Here is a 23468-nt window from a genome sequence, read left to right as displayed (position 1 = left end):
ACGTAATAATATAATTAAATACATTATTGAAAATATATCCATTTTTATTAGTAATATATATATATATATATATATATATATGAATTTTTAACATATATATAGTATTTGTCTAAAATTATCAAACAAATGTAATATATAATTAAAAGTAAACAATACTATTGCAAAATTGGTACTTTGTTTAATTGGTAAGGGCTTTAAGGATATGTGTGGGTGACTTTGGATCCATTCCCATCTAGTTCCATTTTGAATTTTCTTTAAATTTTGAAGAAAAAAAACTACAAACGAAAATCAGCGAAAACGACAAAAAAAAAAACGAAAACGACAGAAATCGACAAAAAACGACGACAAAAGATAAAATATGCTATTCGTTGGCCGTTTTTACTTCGGCAATGGCGCCGCCGCCGATTTCTGGTGAATTTCACCGGAATTTAAAACATTGGTTTGAACTCATTTTATTTATTGCTTTATATTTGATTTAGTTCTTGTTGGAGTTGAATATTGGATTTGGATTTAGTTTATTTTTTACATGAATCTTGGATTTGATTTCCTTTTCATGTGTTATTTGAATATTGTTGAAGTGGATATTGAGATTTGGTTATTGAATAGAGTTTGAGTTGATTTTCGCTATTAAACTCAATGTCTTCTTATTATTTTGGTTTATTGCTTTTGCTTATTGTTATTACGATTTGTTCGTTTAAAATTAAGTATAGCTAAATCCTTATAGGGACATGATGTAGTCCAAGGAAGCGTGTGGGAAAGATTAGAAAAATTGTTCAAGAGCAGTCGATGCATGGTCACTTTCTTAAGCAACTCACAGTTCTAACTGTTTGTCTTGTACCATTTTAGATAATGTATATCAAAATTTTGACTCACCCAAATCATATTTTTATTTTTTCATTTATATGTTATCCACATTTCTAGATAAGCAAGCATTTTCTTATTCTTCATCGAGTGTAATTTATCACATCACAGGGCTTAAAAATAGAACTGGGAAGAATCTGGTTTCAAAAGAACACGGTTGAGATATTCTCCAAGTGCCCATCTTGTTAAACACTCCCATAATCTCTTGCAGAGGAAACTCTCTGTTCTTCATCTGGGACATAATCAACAATTTTGCCGGTTGGTGCAATGGATTCGTGTCTCTCTCGGCCCGACCCGCTTGAATAAGACCCAATATGGCCCACGAAGTATTGACCAAGTGCGGTTTGTTTCCCTCGAGATTTTGTGTAGACCTTGTTATGGCATGAGAGGTAGCTCTTATTATATATGCAATGGATGGATTACATAATACCTCTTAAAGAGATTACAGAATATAAATACTATTCAATTCGTATATTATATATGTTGAGCCGAAAATTTGCTTCAAAACATCTCGACAATTCGTGATAAAAAAAAAGGGGTCGATTTAGATTTATAAATGGGCCTCAAAATCAATTAACAATGCGAGTAGTAATCTATGACCTTAAATTTATAAGACAACGACGCTGCGGTGGATTCAGAAGCATCACTAAGCCTTTACATTCACCTGCGTTGAAGCATCTTATATCCAAGATGAACTTCATAGATCTCTTCAGTCCATCTTGAGGGGGTGTATTGAAGTTACTTGGCTTTATGAGTTTTATATCAGTTCAGTTCCTTAGGTTGCAAGTTTCCTTTTCTTTTATGTTAAACGACGGGTTGTAGTTAGTCGTCTGCGTACGACGCTTTTCCTTATGTCGTTTCTTTCTTTTCTTTTCTTTTCGTCTCATTCAATACGCGGTCGTTTCGCTATTAATGAGTTCGTTATTTCTGTTTTTACTGTATAAGTATATCCTTGAATATTATGTTTTGGATATTAGAACAATAATCAATACAACGAAGTTTTTGTTTCTCTGGATTCGTTTTCTCTCTGTTTTATCCGTCTTCTTCATCGGAGATAGATTGTAATAAAAGGCAACATCGGCCACTCTGAAGCTCCGAAGAATTCTCGTTCAATCGGATTGCCTAAAAATCATCAAGATGTTCAAGTTACCGCACTCTCCGACTACCAAACCGGGGATGTTGGTGGACGAAGTGAAGAGCCTCACTGATTCTTTCGACAAGCTCGAGTTTTCGTTCATTCCTCGAAGCTGCAATGTACGTGCGCACAAACGTGACAATTTTTTCTTAAAATTCAATTTGGATTGAAGATTCACATCCTTGACTGTACTGTGACATTTCGGCAGCCTGCTTAAGTAATGAAAGCAATGTTGTTTTGTTAAAAAAAAAAAAAACAACGCATAGCCATATCTTCAAATATTGCGTCTACTTGGAATATCAAGCAACGACTTTGTGCTTATATATTCTTCCTTTATCACTTATTAGGAGTTAAAGAAACATTAGTTGGCTTAAGCGATAAGCTAGCCTTGATTAATTTAGTTAACTCATTTATAACAGACTTTGGTAATATATATATATATATATATATATATATATATATATATATATATAATTCATTAACTGTTTTTTTTCATGAAAATTCCGGTTCTTTTGAGATTCCTCTCTCAATTTTACTCTCAATCTGAATATGCTTAATCGTCTCTCACGTCTTTGTAACAATCCCACGTCAAGGGTTAGAATTGGCTTAAGACAACTAAAGTCAACTAAAGTAACATTTACAAATTTATTCTAGATATCTATGATGATAAATGCATAGTTTAGATACTAGACCCAAGTTATAAGGAATCAAATAAAATAAGAAAATTAGATATAAGTCCAATTACCAATGTTTATTTAAGCTAGTGTCTACTGTTTTTAAATTAAATAATAGTGTTGTCTTTATCTTTATTAAATTAGAAATAAAAAGATAACTCGTGAATCCGTGTCTAATTTCATTGGTAACAATGTAAGTGTCAACATTAAAAAACCAATTTTTAATACGTGCTATATTTTTTACCTATGAATTGTGGTGTAAAAAAATTATATTACATTCAATTTTAAAAAGAGAATTTTTTTTTTAAAATAATTATACCACCAAAATTTAGAGATTTGTTGAATAGTCAATCTTTTGTAATTTTAAGTAAATTATTATTATGGTGATGTGACATTATTTTAACATCTTTAGCATTTTATTTATGTTCTAAGAGTCTGATGATTCATTTACAGTTCTTAACGATTATTCATAATTATTAATATTTTTTGGTTTTGTGTTAATAAAATTTTATGATTATTTATTTAAAATTTATCAAAAATTAATCATATGACTATATATATATTTGTTAGAGCCAATAAAAAAAGACTATACTTTTTCTTAATTTTAAAAGTTTGTGACTTGCCACTAATTTCATAACATTTTCCCATTTTTCACAAAAAATGCTAATTTTTCCCAAAATGTCATCTCTATGTCAACAATGTTGACATCTAATAGTGAACATCTAATAGTGAAGGGCAAACATAGATGTCAACATTGTTGACATAGATGGTGGTATTTTGGAAAAAATTAATATTTTGATGGAAAGTGGGAAAATATTATGAAATTAGTGACAAATTAGGCAATTTCTCTTCTTTACGAGTATCTGTAATATAATTTACTTTAGGACCCTCTTAGCCCAAAGCGTATTAGTTTCATATTTAACTTAAGCTAATTCATATGCTCTACGGTATAGTTATTATATAAATGTAGACATTTAATATATATATATATATATATATATATATATATATATATATATATATATATATTAGGCGTAGGGAAAGAAAGTAAATGAGGTAGTTCATTACAAGGCTGCTTTAATTAAATTTTGACTTGGAAGAGAAAGCCAATCCCTAAGCCTATAACAATGGTGCGATATCTGGAATAACCGATTTAACGGTTTTGTTCGGTTAGTGATAACGACATTCACATATAAGTGCTTTTGGAAAATTTCCCAAAGTCATCTTTACTTAGATTTTGGTCACTTCCAAAAGTCTCAATGTTCAAGTTCAATTTCCGTGACATGTTTTGGCATTCCATGTGGCGCTTTTGGCGGCTTTCAGACTAGACTTCAAGGAGAACATTTTCTTTTCTTTGACATATCTTTACGTCAATTTTTTTAAAATAGCGATTATTTTAAACCTTTTTAAAAAATTAGTATTTTTTTTTCAAATGATAAATAGTTATTTTCTCTATAAATGAAATTTTAAAAAATAAATAAAGCTCAAAATGTAAACAAATTAAATAAATAAATAAACTGAAAATTACTATAAATATAAAAAATTTTGTTTATAATATAAAAATATTATTTTCTTATTAAAAAATTTAAACAAATTACTCTTGCGATAAAATACAAAAAAGGCTCCACGAGGACATGTATAATTTTCTTTTCATTAATTTGTTGTAACTAGCCAAGTTTTTCATTCTTATTGGGGGAATAGCCAAAGTTTAATTTTATTAAGCAAATAACCCATATTTTCGGCTCAGACCATAATGCCCTTGGCAAATTCGCGAATTGGTTAATTTAATTAACCTACTTGAGTGAGTTAGGTTAATTAATTAACTTATTGGTTGAAATATTAGTTTAGGTTCTGATTTTTTTGTGAGTAAAGTTAATTTACTAAATGATTGAATTCGGAATTAGGTTAATTAATTGAATGTTTTGAATATCAATTGACTTAAGTTATGATTTTCGTAAATTTTTTGTGAATTTCAAATCATTCACGAATTAACCTAACTCACTCCAGTAGGTTAATTAAATTAACCGATTCACGAATTTACAAAGTGCCTCTCCTCAATCCCCTCCATCGCCGCCGATTTCCTCTCCGCCGCCGATTCCTCTGAATTCGGAATTAGGTTAATTAATTGAATGCTTTGAATATCAATTTACTTAAGTTATTATTTTTGTAAATTTTTTGTGAATTTCAAATCATTCACGAATCAGTTAATTAATTAACCTAACTCACTCCAGTAGGTTAATTAAATTAACCGATTCGCGAATTTACAAAGTGCATCTCCTCAATCCCCTCCATGGCCGCCGATTTTTTCTCCGCCGTCGATTTCTCTCCCCCCGTCGATTTTCGAGTCAATCTGAGCCGTCGTCGCCGTCGAGATCCGTACCCAAAGAGCAAAACAAAAGAAAGATGGCTCAACAAGTGATGAGCGTGAGAACAAGAGCAGCAACACCAACAAAGGAGGAGGCAGAGCTGGCTGAAGAAAAACCGTTACCGGCGGCACCACCGGCGTTGGCGATGTCGGCGGCGCTGTCGACGACGGCGAACCTGGCGAAGGTGCTTCCGACGGGGACGCTGGTGGCGTTCCAGATCCTGACTCCGATCTTCACGAAGAACGGAGAGTGCGACGCGGCCACGAGAGCGGTTCTGTCGGCGGTGGTGTTCGCAGTGGTGGCTGTGAAATGGATGAGGACAAGGACCAGACGAGTTTATGTTTAGGGTTGTGTAAATTTAGTGCGAGGGTAATTTGGGTAGTCAATTATTAATTGTGCTATTATCTTAATTTATTCAAATTTGGGCTATTCTACTAATATTGGTGGGCTGATTGGGCTAGTATGCTCATTCACCCATTTTTTTTTATCTATTATTGATAAATAAATTTATTTTAAACAAAAATATCGCCCTTAACCTAATAAACAATTTCAAACTTAATTCTCATCTCATATCATCATTTCTCTCTCTTTAAATCTCTTCCTCTCTTCCCTAAAAAAAAAAAAAAAAAACTCTTGCTCTCTCACAATTTTTTTGACTTTTGACATTATTTTTGGACAACAAATTCAATTTCTCAATATAAATCAATTATTTTTGTTATTTAAAATCTATTACCGAAGAACATTTTAAATTTTACCGTATGTAGTGGAGGGCCCACTTCATTTTAATAGTTAGTTGGTATTGTTTTTGTTTTTTGGGGTGTGTTTGGTTGGGATAATGTTAATCACATTTTCATGAATCTTAAAGATTATATTGTTTGGTGTGAGTTAATGTTAAAAAACATTCAAGGAAATATGATTAATTAGGTAATGAGATTATCTTAAAATAAGGTAATCCTAATACCACCATATAGGTGTTATTCATATTACATTCTCATGAGAATCTTTTTTAATTATTTACATATATATACACACATGCGCATATTTAGTTGTTTTTATATACTATATACATATTTAGTTTTTTTGTTTTGTTTAAAATACATATATTCATATCTATATATTCATATGCAGATATGCTATATTATATGATATTAGATATTATATTTTATTTTATACATATATGTATATATTATATGATATATGATATACATATATATATATATATATACATATATATGTATTATATGATATACGATATACATATTATTTATTATATCATATAGCGTAGTTATATATATTATGCATGATATTATTGAAAATATAATGTTATTACCAAGATACTAACTATGTAATATTATATATATATATATATATATTAGTGTTAGTTAAAATATATATAATATTATTTTATATTAGTACTATAGGTCATTAATAAATAATTTCTTATATAATTGTCTTTATTTTGAAATATTTTTAAAAGAATTATGCATGATAAATTTGTGTGTTGATTGTCATTTTGTTTTTGTGGCAAAAATTTATATTTCTTATTATTGTTTTATTTTTTTATTGTTTCAAAATCATTTATTTATGTTTGTATTAAATCTAATTATTATTTTATTTTTTATGTTTTGTCTATTTACAAGATATTTATTATTTATAATTTTTATTAAGCATTACTTTACTTTGTCAAACCAAACACATTAATGTCACATTCTCAGGAATCTTCTTAAAATATTAATTTTCCCGGGAATCTGATTACTTTAATCACATTCCCAAGAATATGATACTACATTACCTTCAACCAAATACACCCTTATAGTAATAATAATATCCAGTGGTTATCTAGCCATATGAAATGTTAGAAATTTTGAAATAGCCAATGTTTTGTTAATTTTGTGTAAATAGCCACTTAAATCTATTTACGCTATCAAAATAATAAAAAACGCAGAATAAATTTTTAGTAAATATGATTATTTACAAAATATTTACAAATTTTTTGGCTATTTACGAAAAATTTACGAAACGTTGGCTAAAACGTAAGCGCTTATGTTTACGTGGCTTATATCGCTAAATTTTCATTATTATTAATTAACAGGCTTGTGCAAGCGTGAAGACTCGTGGTTACTGATCTTCAACAATATATAATTTGAAGATACGATATCTTGAGCTGTAAGTAATATGCACCTATATATATATATATATATATATATATGCTATGTCATTTTCATAAGTGTTTCTACATTTTTCAGAGATAAAATTTTAGCCTCTAAGAAGCATGATTGTATACTAGTAAGACGTGTTGATTAAGGAATGGTAGTTTCTAATCTCGATTAGATTTCTAAGCCAGTCTTATTCTTGTTACATGCGAATATGATCGTGATCAATAATTAGCTCGCATTTGAAAACTTGCAATATATATCCTCGGATCAGAATAAAGTAAATAATAATAGTATTTTTGCTTGCTGCTTTGTTAGTGCTTCAAAGATGACGAAGATGACATTCATTGTTCTATTCTTAGTATGATAGACTTTTATGCCTTTTTTATATTATTTTTTCTAATAATACCCAGAATTTACATATAATTTTATACTAATTAAAATGGATAACTAATTTTTTTTTTCAATGAGAGCCAAATGTCTATCACTAAAAAAATAGAGCAACCGTGTCTAAATCCCTTTAATTATCCTATAATTATTATTTAATTAATCCATAGATATATGTCTCGATGAAACATTGCAGGAATTAATTGCCCTGCTTTGGAGTGTTTTACTCATTAATTTTTACAAACTAATAACAAAGGTTTATATTTGAATAAAAATTCATGCTTCCGTGTGAAATACTAATAACAAAGGTTTTACATTACAATTAGTAATGCCAATTAATTCCCTAATATTCTAGCTTATTTGGCGGGGTATCTAATTAAGTTAATAGATCTTTACTTTATTATTTTCTTCAAAGCAAACGATCATGCAAGGAATGTCATGTGAGCAATAACAATCACCGCCGCTAATTTAATCTTAATCCACAAGTATAAAGAAAAAAAATAGTTGAAAACAACATTCATTTCATAAATATTGCAAAAGCGTCAATACAAAAATGAAATTGTATTACGTACCCTTGCCGTTGTTGAACATAAATATAGCTCGTGTATGTATAGTTATTAATCTCTCTCCGCCTATAAATATATGCACGTTTGTATATCTTCTTTAATCCTATATTACCATAATTACTCACACCACAACAATCTCTCTCTCTCTCTCTCTCTCTCTCTCTCTCTCATGAAGATGAGTAAGTTGTTATTACGACTAATAAGAAGCTTTTTATTCGCCATTTTAATGGCTGCAATATTGTTGGTTTCCTTGAGAACTTGCAATGCAAGGCAAGTGAAGCAACACGAAACGACAATCAAATATGCTAATCATGGAGATAATACTTACAAAAAGATTTTTATATCGAAAAAAACAATCGGCGAAAGCTCTGCCATTTTCAACGTGTTGGACTACGGGGCTAAAGGCGACGGAAAATCAGACGACACAAAGGTAAATTTACATCTGAGCTACTTTAAATTTTTTTTTTTTTTTTTTTGTACATATATTCTTTTAAATATTCAGATATATTTGATCAATTCACCTTCATATTGAGCAAATTATTTTATTTTTTGTTTTGTTCGTAGGCATGCTATTTGCATGAGATTAGAAAATTTGGTGTTGCAGCCAAATTAGTAAATGCCCACTTGACTCTCACGGTCAATGAAGGAATAAATGTAGATTATTAAGAAAGAATCTTAAGAAAGATGAAGAAATTAGAAATTAGGCACGTTATACTTTTAAGTGCAAGGCAGTTATTTGCCTTTCTTGTTGTTCAAGCAACAAGTGATGATTATAAAACAATTGGCAGGCATTTGAAGCAGCTTGGGAAGCCGCTTGTAAAGTCAACGCATCAAGGTTGACTATCCCATCCGGGTCCGTTTTCCTCGTCGGGCCGATCTCTTTTTCGGGTCAGAATTGTCAACCAGACATTGTGTTTCAGGTTAATCACCCAATACATATTCTTAAACAATAACTTCAATTAATTATTTAGATTTTAGAGCAAATAATCTTAACTATTATGCAAGAAGCATGTGGTATGTAATTTTTTTTTCTTTTGCAATGTATACTGAACAACTTCAATCTTATTTACACAGTTCAATGACTCTTTATAATTTGAGAAAGTATCATTAACACAAAATCTGACTCTAAATATCTAAAACTGGTGATAGCTAGGTATTGGAATATAATTTAATTAATTTATTTTGTAAAATTAATTTTCAAGTTTACTTAAGTTATAAGTTTTGTTAGGCTATACATTTCATATAAAACAATACCATTTTACTCTAATAATTAGTTTAGGGACCAGAACGTCAATGACATTATTTTACTATAGATTGTTTTGTTGCACTGAAAAACCTTACTATAGATTGTTTTGTTGCACTGAAAAACCTAACTAATACCAATTAATGAAGCTAATTTTTTTCAAATGTTGGTGATATATAGTTGGACGGCAAAATCATAGCCCCAACAAGCTCGGCGGCTTGGGGTTCTGGTCTTTTGCAGTGGATCGAGTTCACAAAGCTCAAGAGCTTCACAATCAGAGGGAAAGGCATTGTAGATGGACAAGGCTCGGTTTGGTGGAACGACTCGCCTAATTACACCCCAACAAATCAATCTCTTAATCTTAGTCCACAAGCTTCGGTAAATTTGAATAATCCCAAACACCCTAATGACCCATGACACATAAATTTGCTATAGTAACCATTTTCATCACACGGAAATTTCACGTTTGCAGACGGAGATTAGCGGAGTAAAAATGCCGAGCAAAAAACCGACGGTATTGATCGAGCTCTCACCGATAAAATGACAACATTTAGAATTGAAAAAAACAAAAAAAAATGTACTAATTATTGTGATTTTAATGATGTTCATCATTAGGCTGTGAGATTCTACGGAAGCAACGTCACGACGGTCACGGGGATCACAATACAAAACAGTCCTCAGGCTCATCTGAAATTCGACAATTGTACGAATGTTCAGGTTTTCGATATCGCCGTATCTTCGCCCGGCGATAGCCCAAATACCGACGGAATTCACCTCCAAAACTCCCGAGACGTGGTCATCTTCAACGCCAATCTTTCTTGCGGTAAATTTTCAAATTCGTATCTTCTTTCGGGGTCCACCAATATTACTAGGGTTTGTAGAACTCTACCACACAAACCCAACTGAGACCAAATTGTCCTAATCCAATAATAATCATTAAAAAGAAAGTACAGATCAAATTGCAGCTTCATTAAAGAAGGAGAAATAACAATCTACCTAAGGTTATGGGGAGCTAGAATAGTCCATTTTTCAACTACCTATAAATTGTAGGGATAGTATCCACAAAGAAGAAGAAGATTCATATAAACGACTCATTAGATATCACTACCTTCTTCTTCTTGTGAGGTCTCCTCTAGTGCGATACAATTCTCCGAAATGTCTTCATTACTGAAGTTTAAAGGATTTCCTTGCAATTTGTGCTTAAATATTTAATTTAAAGATGTATGTGTGAGGTAAAGAACAAAATAGTAAAAAAAAAAAAAAAAAGGAGAAATGGCAACAAAAATACTCAAAGTTTGCTCATCGATATTTATATACTCATTCTTTTTTCTTGGGCAAAAATACATCATGTTACGAATTTAGTTACGTGTAAATACTTTCGCCGTTAAAATTTCTGCTTGAACTTGACGGTGCAAGTAGTTACGGCGCTACTAAATAGTAACATGTGATATTTTTGTCAAAGAAAAGAAAGAATGAGTATATAAATAGTGTTTTGTCTAAACATCGAGTTTTTTTGTCATCATTTCCCAAAAAAAAAGACTCATTGGCTTACATTTTTCGGCAGGAGATGATTGTGTATCTATACAAACCGGGTGCTCAAACGTATACATACACAATATCAACTGCGGGCCCGGGCACGGAATCAGCATCGGAAGCCTGGGAAGAGAACACAGCAGAGCTTGTGTATCGAACATCACTGTCCGAGATGTCAAAATACAGAACAGCTTAACGGGGGTCAGAATCAAAACCTGGCAGGTATGATAATAATAATAAACATAATTCAAATCACATTTTTTTCGCTCTCTCAGTGATACACGCGATCATCTGCGTAGGGGGGGTCGGGTTCGGTGCAAAACGTCGTGTTCTCGAACATACAAGTCTCGGAAGTGAAAACTCCGATAGTGATAGATCAATATTACTGCGACAAGAGCAAGTGCGGGAACGAATCCTCGGCCGTGGCAGTTTCCGATATAAGCTACGTGAACGTCAGAGGGACTTACACTGTAGAGCCGGTTCGCTTCGCGTGCAGCGATAGCTTACCCTGCACCAGCGTGTCTCTGAACACGATACAGCTCAGCTCCGTCGAAGCGAGGAATAGATCTTCGATGCCCTTCTGCTGGGAAGCCTTCGGAGAACTTAAGACCGCCACGGTTCCTCCGATCGATTGCTTGAGGACGGGAAAGCCTTTGAACGCCACGGTTCAGCCCATAAGTGAAGCTTGTTGAGCTCACAGCTTAGGAATTAGATGGTTAAAATGAAACGAAAAACGACGAGTTTCTTGTTGTGCTTTATTGCCTATGTTATGTCAAAGTGTTGTGAGAAGGCAGAGGGAAAGGCAACGGTCTGAAGTGGCCTGTATTAAGCTGATTAGAGTCAAAAGAATGGCAAGGGCAATTAAGGGAATTGCCACGAGTCATTATCTTGTAATATATGTATTAGATTTAGAGTGTAGAGAGCGATTTGGGGAGGTCATCTTATACCTCTTCAAATAAGTTTGTAAGAATTTTAAAGAATTTTTTTCATCTTAAACTACCAAAATTTTTAAAAATTTGCTAAAGAGTCAACTTTTTGTAAATTTTAAATAAATAGTCATTATGATGATGTGACATTGTTCGTACGGTTTTAGCATTCCATTCATGGAGTCTAATGATTATTTACAATAAGGCATTTGCCAATAAAGTCGCCAATAAGTTTACAAAAACCGGAAACTTTCATGCGCCAAAAGTCCATTGACAAACTTCGTGAGCTGCGACATTTAAGTTCCTAGAACACCAAACAAAACTAACATATTCGAAAAAGAAAAAAAATTACAAGTTATGCAATTGATTAAAAAAGAGGGAGCGAAACCCAATTTGAGCATTTTCCTTTGCTGCGAGAATACTCTCCACGATCTTCATATTGTCCCCAGCAATAACAGCCTTTTTCGTTCCCCTGAATTCACCGCCAAACATCTCAGCCTTTTGAAGAGACTGATGATATACGTCTTAACGATTGACATGTTTAAGAAATTCGACGTCGGCTTCGAGGCTGGCCATGACTTTTTGTTCCAAGTGAACGTAGGCCTCGATTCCAGCGCCGTGCTTGGAGTCCAAGAAACCGACGTTGTTGTGGAAAGGCAGTGACGAGGACGCGACCCACACCGGCGGGCCCCACCCGAAGTCGGCGTCGTAGAGAGGAAAGTTGCAAAGGCTGTTGAAGCTATACCCGACAAACAGCTCGCCGCCTTTCCTCATTCTCTTCCATCAAACGCTTTATATTCGGATTCGACAATCCTCCGGACGAATTCCTTGTCCACGCTCCTTATCTCCTCTCTCACCCTCTTCACGCCTTCGACGTCTAAAGGTGGGTAAAATGATCGGTTGGTTAAATTTTTAACCATTTTGAACGGTTAACGCTTAAATATTTGACCGGTTTGACGCCTTTTTTTTAGAGCGGTTAGCCAATTAACTGTTAGCTTCGATATTTTATCAATTAATTGAGTAACTAAACCACCAGAATTTAGAGATTTGTAAAATAGCCAACTTTTTCGTAGTAAATATCCATTATGGTGACGTGACATTGTTTTGAACGTTTTAGCATTTCATTTATGCCTTTGGAGTTTGATGATTGTTTACTACTATTAACGAATATTAACAGCTATTAATGTCTTTTTGGCTTTTTAATAAAATCTCGTGGTTATTTACTTAAAATGAACCAAAGATTGGCTTTATGACTATATTTGAGAGCCCGTGTTTTATTTACTCGGTTGTTGGGGTAAATAATTTTAACCAAAAAAAGGGTTAAAATTTAAATTAATCTACCGATTAATTTTATCCGGTCAAAATGCCAACCTTTATCGTCCCCGCTGCGGAGAAACGTGAAAGCGGTGCGGTAGAACCGCCATAACGACCATTTTCTTCTCTCTCTCTCCCTCGCCGACGCGCGAGGAGACGAGACAGAATAAAGGCAGACAGAGCCTCGACCCGCGAAGCCCGACCACCGGGGCCGCTGTACTTTTCCCTGACGGCCTCGATCTCCGGCGAGGCGAACGAAAACATGCTCGACGAGACCTCGGTCCTGATCAAGACGCTGGAGTCGAACCCCGGTTCTGCCCGGGGAGGAAAGAGCTCGGCCGAGACGAATTCGGGCTTCTCCACCGCGTCTGAATCGCCGCGGGACAGGGCGGCCAAGGACTTGACGAAGGTTACGCAGGAGAGCGCGTCGGCGAACTGGTGAGAGACGCAGATTCCGACCGCCACGCCGCCGCCGGAGAATGCGTTGATTTGGACTCCGGCGGCGAACTCGTTCGTCCGGTGGAGCTCGAAGGGGAGGAGTTTGGAGAGCTCGTTGGGGTCGGGGTTTCGGGTCACCGCGGAGAGCTCGTGGGGGCTCGAGACTCGAGCCTCGGAGAAGTGGATTCCCTCGTCGTTGCACTCGACGAAGCTGTCGTTTCTGAGACGGCCGGCGAGAGGGTAGTGTTGAAAGTTCAGCTCCAACAGTTGCCTTGCAGTACACGTCATGAAGATCAACGGTGTCTACAGCGTCCAGGTACATCTCCAGGCTGAAGATCAAGCACGAGTCACTTGCTGACGTGGTCTTCTGAGTGGTCAGGATTAAGAGATCATCAACGGTTGTGATTCATGCTGGGAGATCTAGGCAGTTATTCGGTTATTGTGTATCTGCCTTGTTATATGGCCTTGTACTGAACGATAAGTAGAGAGAGTTTTGAGAGTGAAAAACAGGTTGAAAATTCACAAAAGGAAAAAAAAAGGCAAACTGAGTGTGATTCTCTGAAAAAGCCAAGTTCTTGAGAGTTTGTGAGTTTTGTTGCTCTCGGAGAAGAGTTGTAATCGGATTGATTGTTTGTTGCTTGAAGATTAGTGCAAATCGAACTTCCTTGATCTGAAGGAGTTCGCGGGGATGTAGGCTCGTTAACGTCGAACCTCGATAAATCCGGTGTTCTTCGTTCCTTTTAGTTTTGTTTAATTTTCTTGTTGATTTGTGTTTGTGTGTATTGCGTGATATTCAAGTTTTCTCAAAACTGTGTCTGAGTAGTGGTTGATCTTTATAACAGGTAGTACAGTGACAAGGCCTCGGAGAGTGACTTCTTGATCCGGCTCGACATCTCGCTGATTTCCGACTTGCTCAGATCGTAGAACAGGACCAGAGGATTGTACATTTTCGGAGATATTTGGTCGAGGTAAGAGAGCGTGTAGTGGCGAAGATGCTCAGGGGTTTAAGACGAGGGTGTGACGATCTCTTCGGAGATTACTTCCACTTCAGTCTTCATTTTCATCAAAACCCTCTTGACTCGCCCCTATTAGCTTACTGTGTGTGTGTGTATAGCATTTGAACAAGTAATTTATTGGCGTACTAGGAGAAGCATCCGACTGCACACTTCAATGATACCAATGATACCCATGACTCTGAAAAAGAAACAAGTCTATAATATCACAGGAGCATTCGGTGGAATAACACAAACAGAGAGATGGTTGATAGTTTTCTCCGGCTTTATGATGAACATAAAGAAAACCGGTATAGGTATAGTTCGAACGAAACACAAAAAGAACTGAACTATCTCGTGTTCGAATCTCTCCTTTTCTTGGCTTCTTGGGTGGTTATTGATAAGAAATTGGGACATATATTAACTAGCATTAAATTGTGTTAGAAGTTTGATTGAAGACTGTCATAACTACATCAGACCAAGGATAATAAAAAGCATGTGGCAACGGTAATGTCATAAAGTGCCCCACAATGTTAATTGGTCAATTCCAAGGAATCCAAGATTGGGTTGGATTGATGACCTGGAGAGGCTTTGGATAAGGTTAGGCTTGAGTTTTGGACCACAGAGACGATATTGAGGCCATTGTGCAGGTAAGCGAAGAATTGTCCTCCCAAAGGTTTGGTAAGGACGCTGGCATTTTGATCAACGGCGAGGACTCTTTCACGAACGAAATGGGGATCGAGTTCCATATGCTTTGGTGTGAGAGTGAAGTACGGGATTTGCAGCCAAAGATATTGTCGACCCAGATGGTCGGATACACAGCTCCTGAACAAGGGATTGAAGCCATAACATCTCAGCAGCCTCTGTGCAAGAGCGGGAGATAAACGATTTCTTTTTAGAGCACAAGTGAGGAGATTCTGACAGAGGTAGGCACAAAAAATCTGGAGTGAGAAAACAGTGAGATTGAGTTGATATGGGATGAGCTACAAACCGGGCAGGATATGGGATACAGACAGTCAGAATCAAAACCTGGCAGGTATAATAATAATAATAATTCAAATCACATTTTTTTTTTGCTCTCTCAGTGATATACGTGATCATCTGCATAGGGGGGTCGGGTTCGGTGCAAAATGTCGTGTTCTCGAACATACAAGTCTCGGAAGTGAAAACTTCGATAGTGATAGATCAATATTACTGCGACAAGAGCAAGTGGGGGAACGAATCCTCAGCCGTGGCAGAGTCCGATATAAGCTACGTGAATGTCAGAGGGACTTACACTTTAGAGCCGGTTCGTTTCGCGTGCAGCGATAGCTTTCCCTGCACCACCGTGTCTCTGAACACGATACAGCTCAGCTCCGTCGAAGAGGGGAATAGATCTTCGACGCCCTTTTGCTGGGAAGCCTACGGAGAGCTTAAGACCGCCACGGTTCCTCCGATCGATTGCTTGAGGACGGGAAAGCCTTTGAAAGTCACAGTTCAGCCCATAAGTGAAGCTTATTGAGATCACAGTTCAGCCTTTGAAAGCCTTAGATGGCTAAGTGTAATGAAAAACGATGAGTTTCCTGTTGTGTTTAAATGCCTATGCTTTATTATTAATCTTGCAAGTGTAAACAAATACCATGAAAACTTTATGGCAAAAGAATCATGGTTATGTATATTGATAGAGTTTACCATTACATGAAGGTACACGAAATGAGTTTAAATTTCCAAAAAAGTATACACTTTGGGAACTGAATGTGACAATCTTATCAAAATAGGACATGTTATGTTAAAGGGGTATCAAAAAATACGGTACAACTCGTGGTGCTGAAGAAGTTTCTCCTACGCTTCCAAAGTGTTCTTTGCAAATTTCTGTGTCACGCTCTCGCTTAGCCAATAGTCGTCAAATTCAAGGCCCGGGACATGGTTTTCACCTATAAAAAAAAATGAGTTAGCTTTACAATGGTAAAAAAAGAGATAATGCCCACCTTTTGGAAAACGCCAAAAAGGATTAACATTTAGGCATAAAGCAATGAACTAGGAATTAAGAATCTGCAATTAATTAGAAGTAAACCTGAAGTTTATGATAATCTAGTTTTTCCGAAACCAACAGGACCGCTCTTCTTTTTACGGCTTTCTTCTATCTTTTCGGGACTTGGTAACCCGGTTTTGTCCTCGTACATCTTCTCTAAAGCCTGTCACCATTAGTCAGCAGAGCAATCAGTTGGGATTCAAATACCACAATTACATGTCAACGAAACTATGGAAGCATCAAATGATAGTATTTTATGAGCCAAATAATATCACGGGATCAGAGAGAAAAAACGACATATTCTCATACACACCTGTAATTGTGGACGTATAGTATCAAGTTCTGTATCTGTCATTCTGTCAAAGTAAAGAACACCCTGCAAAAATTGTTTGCTTTCAGGGCACAAATTCAAACAAAATTCGAACCTTATAAACTTGGGTCTTACACTAAAAAAAAAGTTAGGTTGTTCATATTCAGCATATCATCACGAGATTAAAAGAGCGAGTGAATGATGGATCGGAACCTCTAAATGGTCGTACTCATGTTGGAAAATGCGTGCATTGAGACCCGACAAATCAATACTGAACGTCGCACCATTAATGTCTCGTGCGTCGATCTTTACGGATTCAGGTCTCTACGACAAACAGAGGAAACAGAATCAAGTTTATGATGATATAGTCCAGAAAAATAAAACCCTACGAATCCAAAACCTAATGACAGGAACAATAATTATCTGATAAACATGAATACACACACAATAATCACTTGAGAACTGATAATAAAGGGAATTGAACGAGCATTCAATAAAAATCTCACCCGAACATCAGCATAAATCCTCGGGAATGACAAGCAACCTTCGTTAAACAACACCGTTTTCATGGAAGATTTCTGGACCCTCGGATTCACGAGAACAATTTCCTCTCCTTCGCCACGTTCACCGGCCGGGTTAAACACCATAAGCCGAACATTGATTCCCACTTGCGGAGCCGAGAGTCCAATACCATCGGTTCTGAAAAGAAAATGGTCACAAAATGCAACAAAAAAAAAAAATAGTACTGTAATGGAAGATAATGAGCAAAACCTATCATACGACATTGACATTCAGCATTTTGCTTCTTATTCTCATGAACAGAGTGATGAAAACTTACTTGTACATTACGTCGAACATTTCGGTGACTAATTTCTTCAAATTATCATCGAAGGTCTCGATTCTCTTGTTCTTAGCTCTCAAAATAGGGTCTGGATATAGCACGACTTTAATCGGTGGCTCGAATTGAAGATCGGAAGCTGAAACGGAAGCGTTCAAGGAATTTTCAGCACAACTCAATCGGATATATATATACATATATTCTTGTAATTGTTGAGGATTCGAAGGACTTACGAGAAGCGACTTCGATGTTTTTGAGAGACGAAGAGCCTCGCCTGGCCTGAGCGACCACGGAGGCGAACCGGCCGGCCCGGTGGGAAGTGACCGGAAAAGTGGAGTGGCGAGAGTGAGAGTGCGGCGAGAGAACCGTTTGAAGGCCAGCCGTACAAGCCATTTCCGCGGTGATTCGCCGGGAACGGTGCTCGTTTCTGTCCCTCCAAAATAGTAAACTGAGTAGGAAGATAATTATTTTAGGTTATTAACGTTTTGGTCCCTGTTTTATATCTCTTTTAGCTGAATCATACTTGAGCTCTTAGATAGTAGCCGAGCTAGTCCTTTTCCGTTTGTCAGACTGTCCGATGCATAAAATAGTAAAAAGTAGTGTTAACAAATTGTTAATGGTATATATTAAACCTTGTATTCATTTTAATAGTACAATTGTCATGGGTCAATAATTTGGGAGCCGAACAATTCGTCTTTCTGCAGGGACGAAGGTAGGCTAGGGAAACTAATATGAAAAAAAAGAGGTTCAAATTTGTAAATTTTTATTGTAAAAAATAAGCAAAAATTACAAAAAACAAAGTTAAGAGAATCAAGGTCAACATACATTTTGTTCGCGTGTTTTTTCACAAAACTCTTACATATCTCGTGCTCTTGGTCACAAGTAAGTTGACGAATACTACTTTATAAGAGTCACGCTCAAGGCGACTAAGATTGCATCTATGTGTCGAGACATGCCAACACGCTATCGATCTGAACACTCACCTCGTCTCTAGGCTCTCATGCGTCATCAAGGCACATGTTGTAACAGTGCTCTCGTAAGTGACTTTCCACTTGATTGCGTGTGCTAAGCTATTGTCAAGACCATACTAGCAACTGTATCTTATGATGAGCTTCTATATATATATATATATATATATACCTATCTCAGGTAGGTGTACACTAGACTAGGGACGACATTCACACATGAAGTCCTTTACTCCGACACCATGACTCGTAACACATGCAAGATAATATCCGAATGAGCAACTCTCGACTCGGAACATAGCACTCATCTTTTAGATTCTGCGTCATCCATGATGCGTATAAGGATGCAAGTCCATCAAATAAAGTCAAACCTCGGTCTCCTCGTGTTAAGGACATCATCGACCATCGTGGCACGATGATGTCTTTGTAGTCGTCCATTCAATTTATCTCTGGTCGACTACATTGAATAGCATGTTCGCAGTATTGCCTCCTCAACAATACCGGTCTCTTGGCACACACAAAGCTTACTTTGATTATTGACACTGGTCCAACGGTGGTAGAGAGTCTTAGATCAAAGCACTCTGAATAGAGACCGACGAACACTCGTCATCTAATTCGCTTTGACTTTTGTAAGATCTCGAATATTTTCCCATAAATCTCACTTGAACTTCTTTATCTTACAAAAAAAGACTTTCGAACTTTCAAGCCATGTGCCTACGCTTCTCTCAGCCCTCGGATGGCCATTTGGCCGAGCCGTTGCTTTGGAGGATCGTAACTAGTATCCAAAAATTAACGTTGCTTTGGAGACACTCGGTTGTGACTCAAAAGTTTTAGTTTATTATTTCCAAAACTCGTGCAAATTGCGCAAGTTCAAACTCAAACACCACAATAGAAATACGACCAAGGAAATACACCACAATAGAAATTCCTGATACTTGGTTTTGCCCTCCCAATTGTATTCGTAGTAGCTTGAAATCAGATTTGGTTTCAACTACAGTTTAATATATATCTCTGGTTCTTTGCTCAAAAAAAAAAAAGAAATACGACCAAGGAAAGAATACAGTGCATGTGCGCAAAAATCTAGAAAAGTCCCTCGAAACAAATTCAACGGTCCAGATTCCACGCTGTCTTTTTCGTCGTTCATCGCCAAAACGACATCGCTTAACCGAGCCCGAGACAAAAGAGAGAGAAAATTGGCGTGAAACCATTTCGATTTTTTTGGGCATTAAAAAGATCAATCGGATCTTTCTCTCTCTCTCTCTTTGATCCTTCCTCAAATCAGGTACTAATTTCTCTCTCTAACTGCAATTCTCTATTTCCAAACTCTCTATACCCCGATCTTCTTTCCTTGTAGATCTCTCTGCTATTTGTTAATCTAGATCGGAAGGAATTCTCATCTCTTTGTGTTCTTGTTGAATCGCTCTTATCGTCCGTGTGTGTTTTTGACCTCCTTGATTTTCGTTCGCTTAGGAATATTTGAATTTCGATTCCCAGAATCCCAAGCTCTCGAGTTTCTCAATAAAATTGAATTTTCTCTGAAATTTGATGAATACGACGGCTTAGGTTTTCTTGATCATAATCGATTTCATTTGTTTCGCTGGTGTTGCTGTTGATTATAACGATTATGATTATGAGGTTTTAGGTTCGTGCTTTTGCTGACTTTGAAGTGTGTCTGACTCTGATCGACTATCCAGGTTGAGCTAAAGGAAGAAGAAGATCAGAAATGGGTTTGACGTTCACGAAGCTGTTTAGCAGGCTTTTTGCCAAGAGAGAGATGAGAATTCTGATGGTGGGTCTCGATGCCGCGGGTAAGACCACCATTTTGTACAAACTCAAGCTTGGTGAAATCGTCACCACAATCCCCACCATCGGTGAGTCCTAATCCTCTCTCTTAATCTCATTTCTGGGAGTTATCACTATCTATTAGGATGTAGTTTTGATTGCTTTATATGTTTATTGACTGGGATGAATTTTCCTTCACTCTGCTTTTTTTCTTGCAGGATTCAACGTGGAGACTGTTGAGTACAAGAACATCAGCTTCACCGTTTGGGATGTCGGGGGTCAGGACAAGGTAAATCTCTCGCTTTATAGAGCGTGAATCTCGATGGCTTATTCATTGTCTCTCTATCTGATCTCTTCGAACTTAAATTTTTGGCACTTAGAGATGTTTTGGTGTTATAAAAAAAAATTATGTTCATGAATTACATTCCCGGGTCATTTTCTTTTAAGAAAGCTTGTCTATGAGAAACCGAGAACTGATTCACTTAGTTTTGTCTCTCACTTTATAGTACGTGAATCTCGATGTGGCTTATCCATGTCTCTGTATCTGTTTGAACTTAAATTTTTGGCACTTAGAGATGTTTTTTAATTTTTTAATTTTTAACTTCTGTTCATTATTTACATTCCCGGGTCATTTTCTTTTAAGAAAGCTCGTCTATGAGAAACAGAGAACTGATTCACTTAGTGTTGATGGCACAGATCCGCCCGCTGTGGAGACACTACTTCCAGAACACCCAAGGTCTGATTTTTGTGGTCGATAGCAACGACAGGGATCGTGTTATTGAGGCGAGAGACGAACTCCACAGGATGTTGAACGAGGTACTTTGATTTCTATTCCTCTTCTTTGTGAGTTTTTGTACTTTATCCTTATGACAAGTCTTTACTTCCCCAAGCCTTTTTGGACACTGATGCTTTGGGTTTGAATCTATATCTTAATCTGTATTTTGGGGGTCTCAGGATGAACTGAGGGACGCGGTTTTGCTTGTCTTTGCCAACAAACAAGATCTTCCCAATGCAATGAACGCTGCAGAAATTACCGACAAGCTTGGTCTTCATTCTCTCCGTCAACGTCACTGGTAATGCTCTCTCTTTGCACGCCGCACTTTGGGTTTGACTTTTTGTATGTCTAGACACTTTCATATGTATAGAAATTTGTGTAATTTATTGTCAATGTCGAACTGTGTTCCGCTTTTTCAGGTACATCCAGAGCACATGTGCGACCTCCGGAGAAGGTCTCTACGAGGGACTGGACTGGCTTTCCAACAACATTGCCAGCAAGGCAAGTTCAGATAAATTAAATTGATGTCGCTAAAAAATGAAATTCGTTTATATCTCATACGATCGCTCAGTCAAACAATTGTCGCACAATGCTTTCTTATCTGCTAAATATAACTTCTTTTGTCTTAATTTTCAGGCATAAGACAGTTACCGAATTTTCGTGTTTTGCGGTTTGAGGCACTGTTGTTGAGTGGAAGGGATAGTATTTTTTTTTTTCTTCATTAAGTGAAAATGTGTGTAATGGCAAACATGTTTGGCTAGAACGCTTGATTATGTATCGCTAGATAAGCAGGCATGAAAATGCTTTTTACTTGTTTCTTGTTTAGATTGTAAGCAGAGCTGCTATGTTTTCTTAATCGGATTCTCAATCACTTGCGTTGTAGTTTATCGTTGTTTTGATTGTATGTATGCTTTGTCGAACTCGAGATTTTCCGATTCCATAGTAGAGATAATACTTTATTTGTTCGTGGTTTATGATGTCAATTCATTACTATACAGTGAAAAATTTCGCATATTTACTTTTGTATGGTGACACTACATCCCATTACTTTTGAGAATTAGAAGCTAAATTTTGGGATTCCTTATTTTATTGCGGCTTTTATAGAACGTTAAAAGAAAACCAAATTATTCTTATATAATATACTGAATTCGAGGTATGGGCTTGAGGCATGCCTAATAATTGAACATCTCGTTTCTATTTTACACATTTTTGTGGACAATTTGTTTTTCCTCATTCTAAGTTTGTTAACAAAACAATGCTTTAACCGAGAAATAATATGAAAAAAAGGGTACTAATAATAAGCGCAAAACATAAAAGAGGGGTAAAAGTTTATTATTATAATAGTAAATAATGTCATTTACGAAGCATCTCAAATTTAATATTTAAACTAAAAAATTGATTACATTTTGTTTCTATCTTAACGATATTTTTATACAAAATTACGCAAAACATCTGAAGGTGGTACTGTTACTTTTTTTAATTCTATTTTTATTTTATTTTAAAAGGAATAAGGTATTTCAAATTACATGTGAGATCATATATCAATATGCACCTAAGGTAGGGTTTACTAAATATTTATTAAAACAATCTAGTAAACTGAAATGAATAAGAATATACAACAGTTATGCTAAATCATAATATGCTTTGATTTGTTCAACAATTTTATGAAAATGAGAAAAGACGATCAGGATCACTTTTTGTAGCGTACTAGCGTTTTATCAAAGAAAAAAAAAACCCTCTTTGTAGCGTCTTAAATTATTACTATTTAATTGAAATTTAAAAACAATGAGATGATGATATCCACGACAAGATAAAAGAGGGTCTTGAAATTTGGTATTTCCAAGGCGTTGTGTCCCAAAATTTAGTGAACATAGAAACATAATCATCACATGGAAGCAAAAGCTCGAATGGTCACGTAATGGTGAGAGCCTTGCCAGTTGTGTTAAGGCTCTTTTGCATTCTGAAGTAGAGGCATAATCTTCGCTCCCATACTCTTGGCCTCACTTCTTTTGTAGCTTTCCTTGGTAAAGTAAGGAATGACATGTTACTCGATATCCATTTACCCATTCGTTATCCAACATGGGTCGAATAATCTCCGGCTAGGGTAAAAAAATATTGGGTAAAATGGAAATATTCTTTAACGATTACATCGTTTTGGGTTTATTTAAAAAAAATGTATTTAACTTAGTATCTTGTGGG

At 35.9% G+C, this 23468-nt stretch overlaps 4 protein-coding genes and 1 pseudogene across 5 annotated transcripts; 3 read left to right on the top strand and 2 right to left on the bottom strand.

The window, feature by feature from the left end:
* The first annotated feature begins 8368 nt into the window (after positions 1-8368).
* On the top strand, positions 8369-11833 carry LOC149406149 (polygalacturonase At1g48100-like). Its single transcript, XM_089610273.1, has 7 exons — positions 8369-8572; positions 8931-9062; positions 9566-9763; positions 9858-9899; positions 10001-10208; positions 10950-11140; positions 11218-11833. The coding sequence occupies exons 1-7, from the start codon at positions 8369-8371 to the stop codon at positions 11608-11610; spliced, it is 1368 nt and encodes a 455-aa protein (XP_089466399.1). The 3' UTR covers positions 11611-11833.
* Positions 11834-12024: 191 nt separating this feature from the next.
* On the bottom strand, positions 12025-14676 carry LOC149406148 (limonoid 21-O-acetyltransferse-like; annotated as a pseudogene).
* Positions 14677-15229: 553 nt separating this feature from the next.
* LOC149406147 (polygalacturonase At1g48100-like) lies at positions 15230-16160 on the top strand. The gene is made up of 2 exons (XM_089617215.1): positions 15230-15624; positions 15698-16160. The coding sequence occupies exons 1-2, from the start codon at positions 15567-15569 to the stop codon at positions 16087-16089; spliced, it is 450 nt and encodes a 149-aa protein (XP_089473341.1). The 5' UTR covers positions 15230-15566; the 3' UTR covers positions 16090-16160.
* A 33-nt stretch (positions 16161-16193) lies between these two features.
* On the bottom strand, positions 16194-18216 carry PDF1B (peptide deformylase 1B). Of its 2 annotated transcripts, XM_089617049.1 has the most exons (7): positions 17981-18209; positions 17748-17886; positions 17416-17608; positions 17123-17233; positions 16913-16975; positions 16642-16762; positions 16194-16501 (listed from the first exon to the last, which is right to left on the bottom strand). In XM_089617049.1, exons 1-6 carry the CDS (start codon positions 18138-18140, stop codon positions 16649-16651), a joined length of 780 nt encoding a protein of 259 aa, XP_089473175.1. In that variant the 5' UTR covers positions 18141-18209; the 3' UTR covers positions 16194-16501; positions 16642-16648. The 2 variants fall into 2 exon arrangements, with proteins under 2 accessions (XP_089473175.1, XP_089473228.1); XM_089617102.1 differs by lacking the exons at positions 16194-16501; positions 16642-16762; positions 16913-16975 and adding an exon at positions 16978-17045 and having other exon boundaries at positions 17981-18216.
* A 1681-nt stretch (positions 18217-19897) lies between these two features.
* Positions 19898-22234, top strand: ARFA1B (ADP-ribosylation factor A1B). The gene is made up of 7 exons (XM_089616966.1): positions 19898-19994; positions 20407-20583; positions 20713-20783; positions 21191-21310; positions 21449-21567; positions 21689-21770; positions 21906-22234. The coding sequence occupies exons 2-7, from the start codon at positions 20436-20438 to the stop codon at positions 21909-21911; spliced, it is 546 nt and encodes a 181-aa protein (XP_089473092.1). The 5' UTR covers positions 19898-19994; positions 20407-20435; the 3' UTR covers positions 21912-22234.
* Positions 22235-23468: the final 1234 nt, after the last annotated feature.

Source organism: Urtica dioica, chromosome 1 (assembly GCF_054948205.1).
Source record: "Urtica dioica subsp. dioica isolate 48M chromosome 1, U.dioica_male_clone48M_v1_H2, whole genome shotgun sequence".
NCBI lineage: Eukaryota > Viridiplantae > Streptophyta > Magnoliopsida > Rosales > Urticaceae > Urtica > Urtica dioica.
Note: the sequence above shows the minus strand (reverse complement) of the source record. Positions and strands in the feature narration are given on the sequence as shown.

Bases quoted from the DNA above. Each gene is read 5' to 3' on its own strand.
- LOC149406147 (XM_089617215.1), top strand. From the start codon at position 15,567: ATGAGCTACAAACCGGGCAGGATATGGGATACAGACAGTCAGAATCAA. The intron at 15,625-15,697 runs GTATAATAATAA...TCATCTGCATAG, and splicing joins TCAGAATCAAAACCTGGCAG to GGGGGTCGGGTTCGGTGCAA.
- PDF1B (XM_089617049.1), bottom strand. From the start codon at position 18,140: ATGGCTTGTACGGCTGGCCTTCAAACGGTTCTCTCGCCGCACTCTCAC. The intron at 17,234-17,415 runs GTGAGATTTTTA...TGTTTGTCGTAG, and splicing joins GGATTTATGCTGATGTTCGG to AGACCTGAATCCGTAAAGAT. The intron at 16,763-16,912 runs GTGTGTATGAGA...TAATGGTGACAG, and splicing joins CTATACGTCCACAATTACAG to GCTTTAGAGAAGATGTACGA.
- ARFA1B (XM_089616966.1), top strand. From the start codon at position 20,436: ATGGGTTTGACGTTCACGAAGCTGTTTAGCAGGCTTTTTGCCAAGAGA. The intron at 21,311-21,448 runs GTACTTTGATTT...TGGGGGTCTCAG, and splicing joins TCCACAGGATGTTGAACGAG to GATGAACTGAGGGACGCGGT. The intron at 21,568-21,688 runs GTAATGCTCTCT...CCGCTTTTTCAG, and splicing joins TCTCTCCGTCAACGTCACTG to GTACATCCAGAGCACATGTG.
- LOC149406149 (XM_089610273.1), top strand. From the start codon at position 8,369: ATGGCTGCAATATTGTTGGTTTCCTTGAGAACTTGCAATGCAAGGCAA. The intron at 8,573-8,930 runs GTAAATTTACAT...AACAATTGGCAG, and splicing joins GAAAATCAGACGACACAAAG to GCATTTGAAGCAGCTTGGGA. The intron at 11,141-11,217 runs GTATGATAATAA...TCATCTGCGTAG, and splicing joins TCAGAATCAAAACCTGGCAG to GGGGGGTCGGGTTCGGTGCA.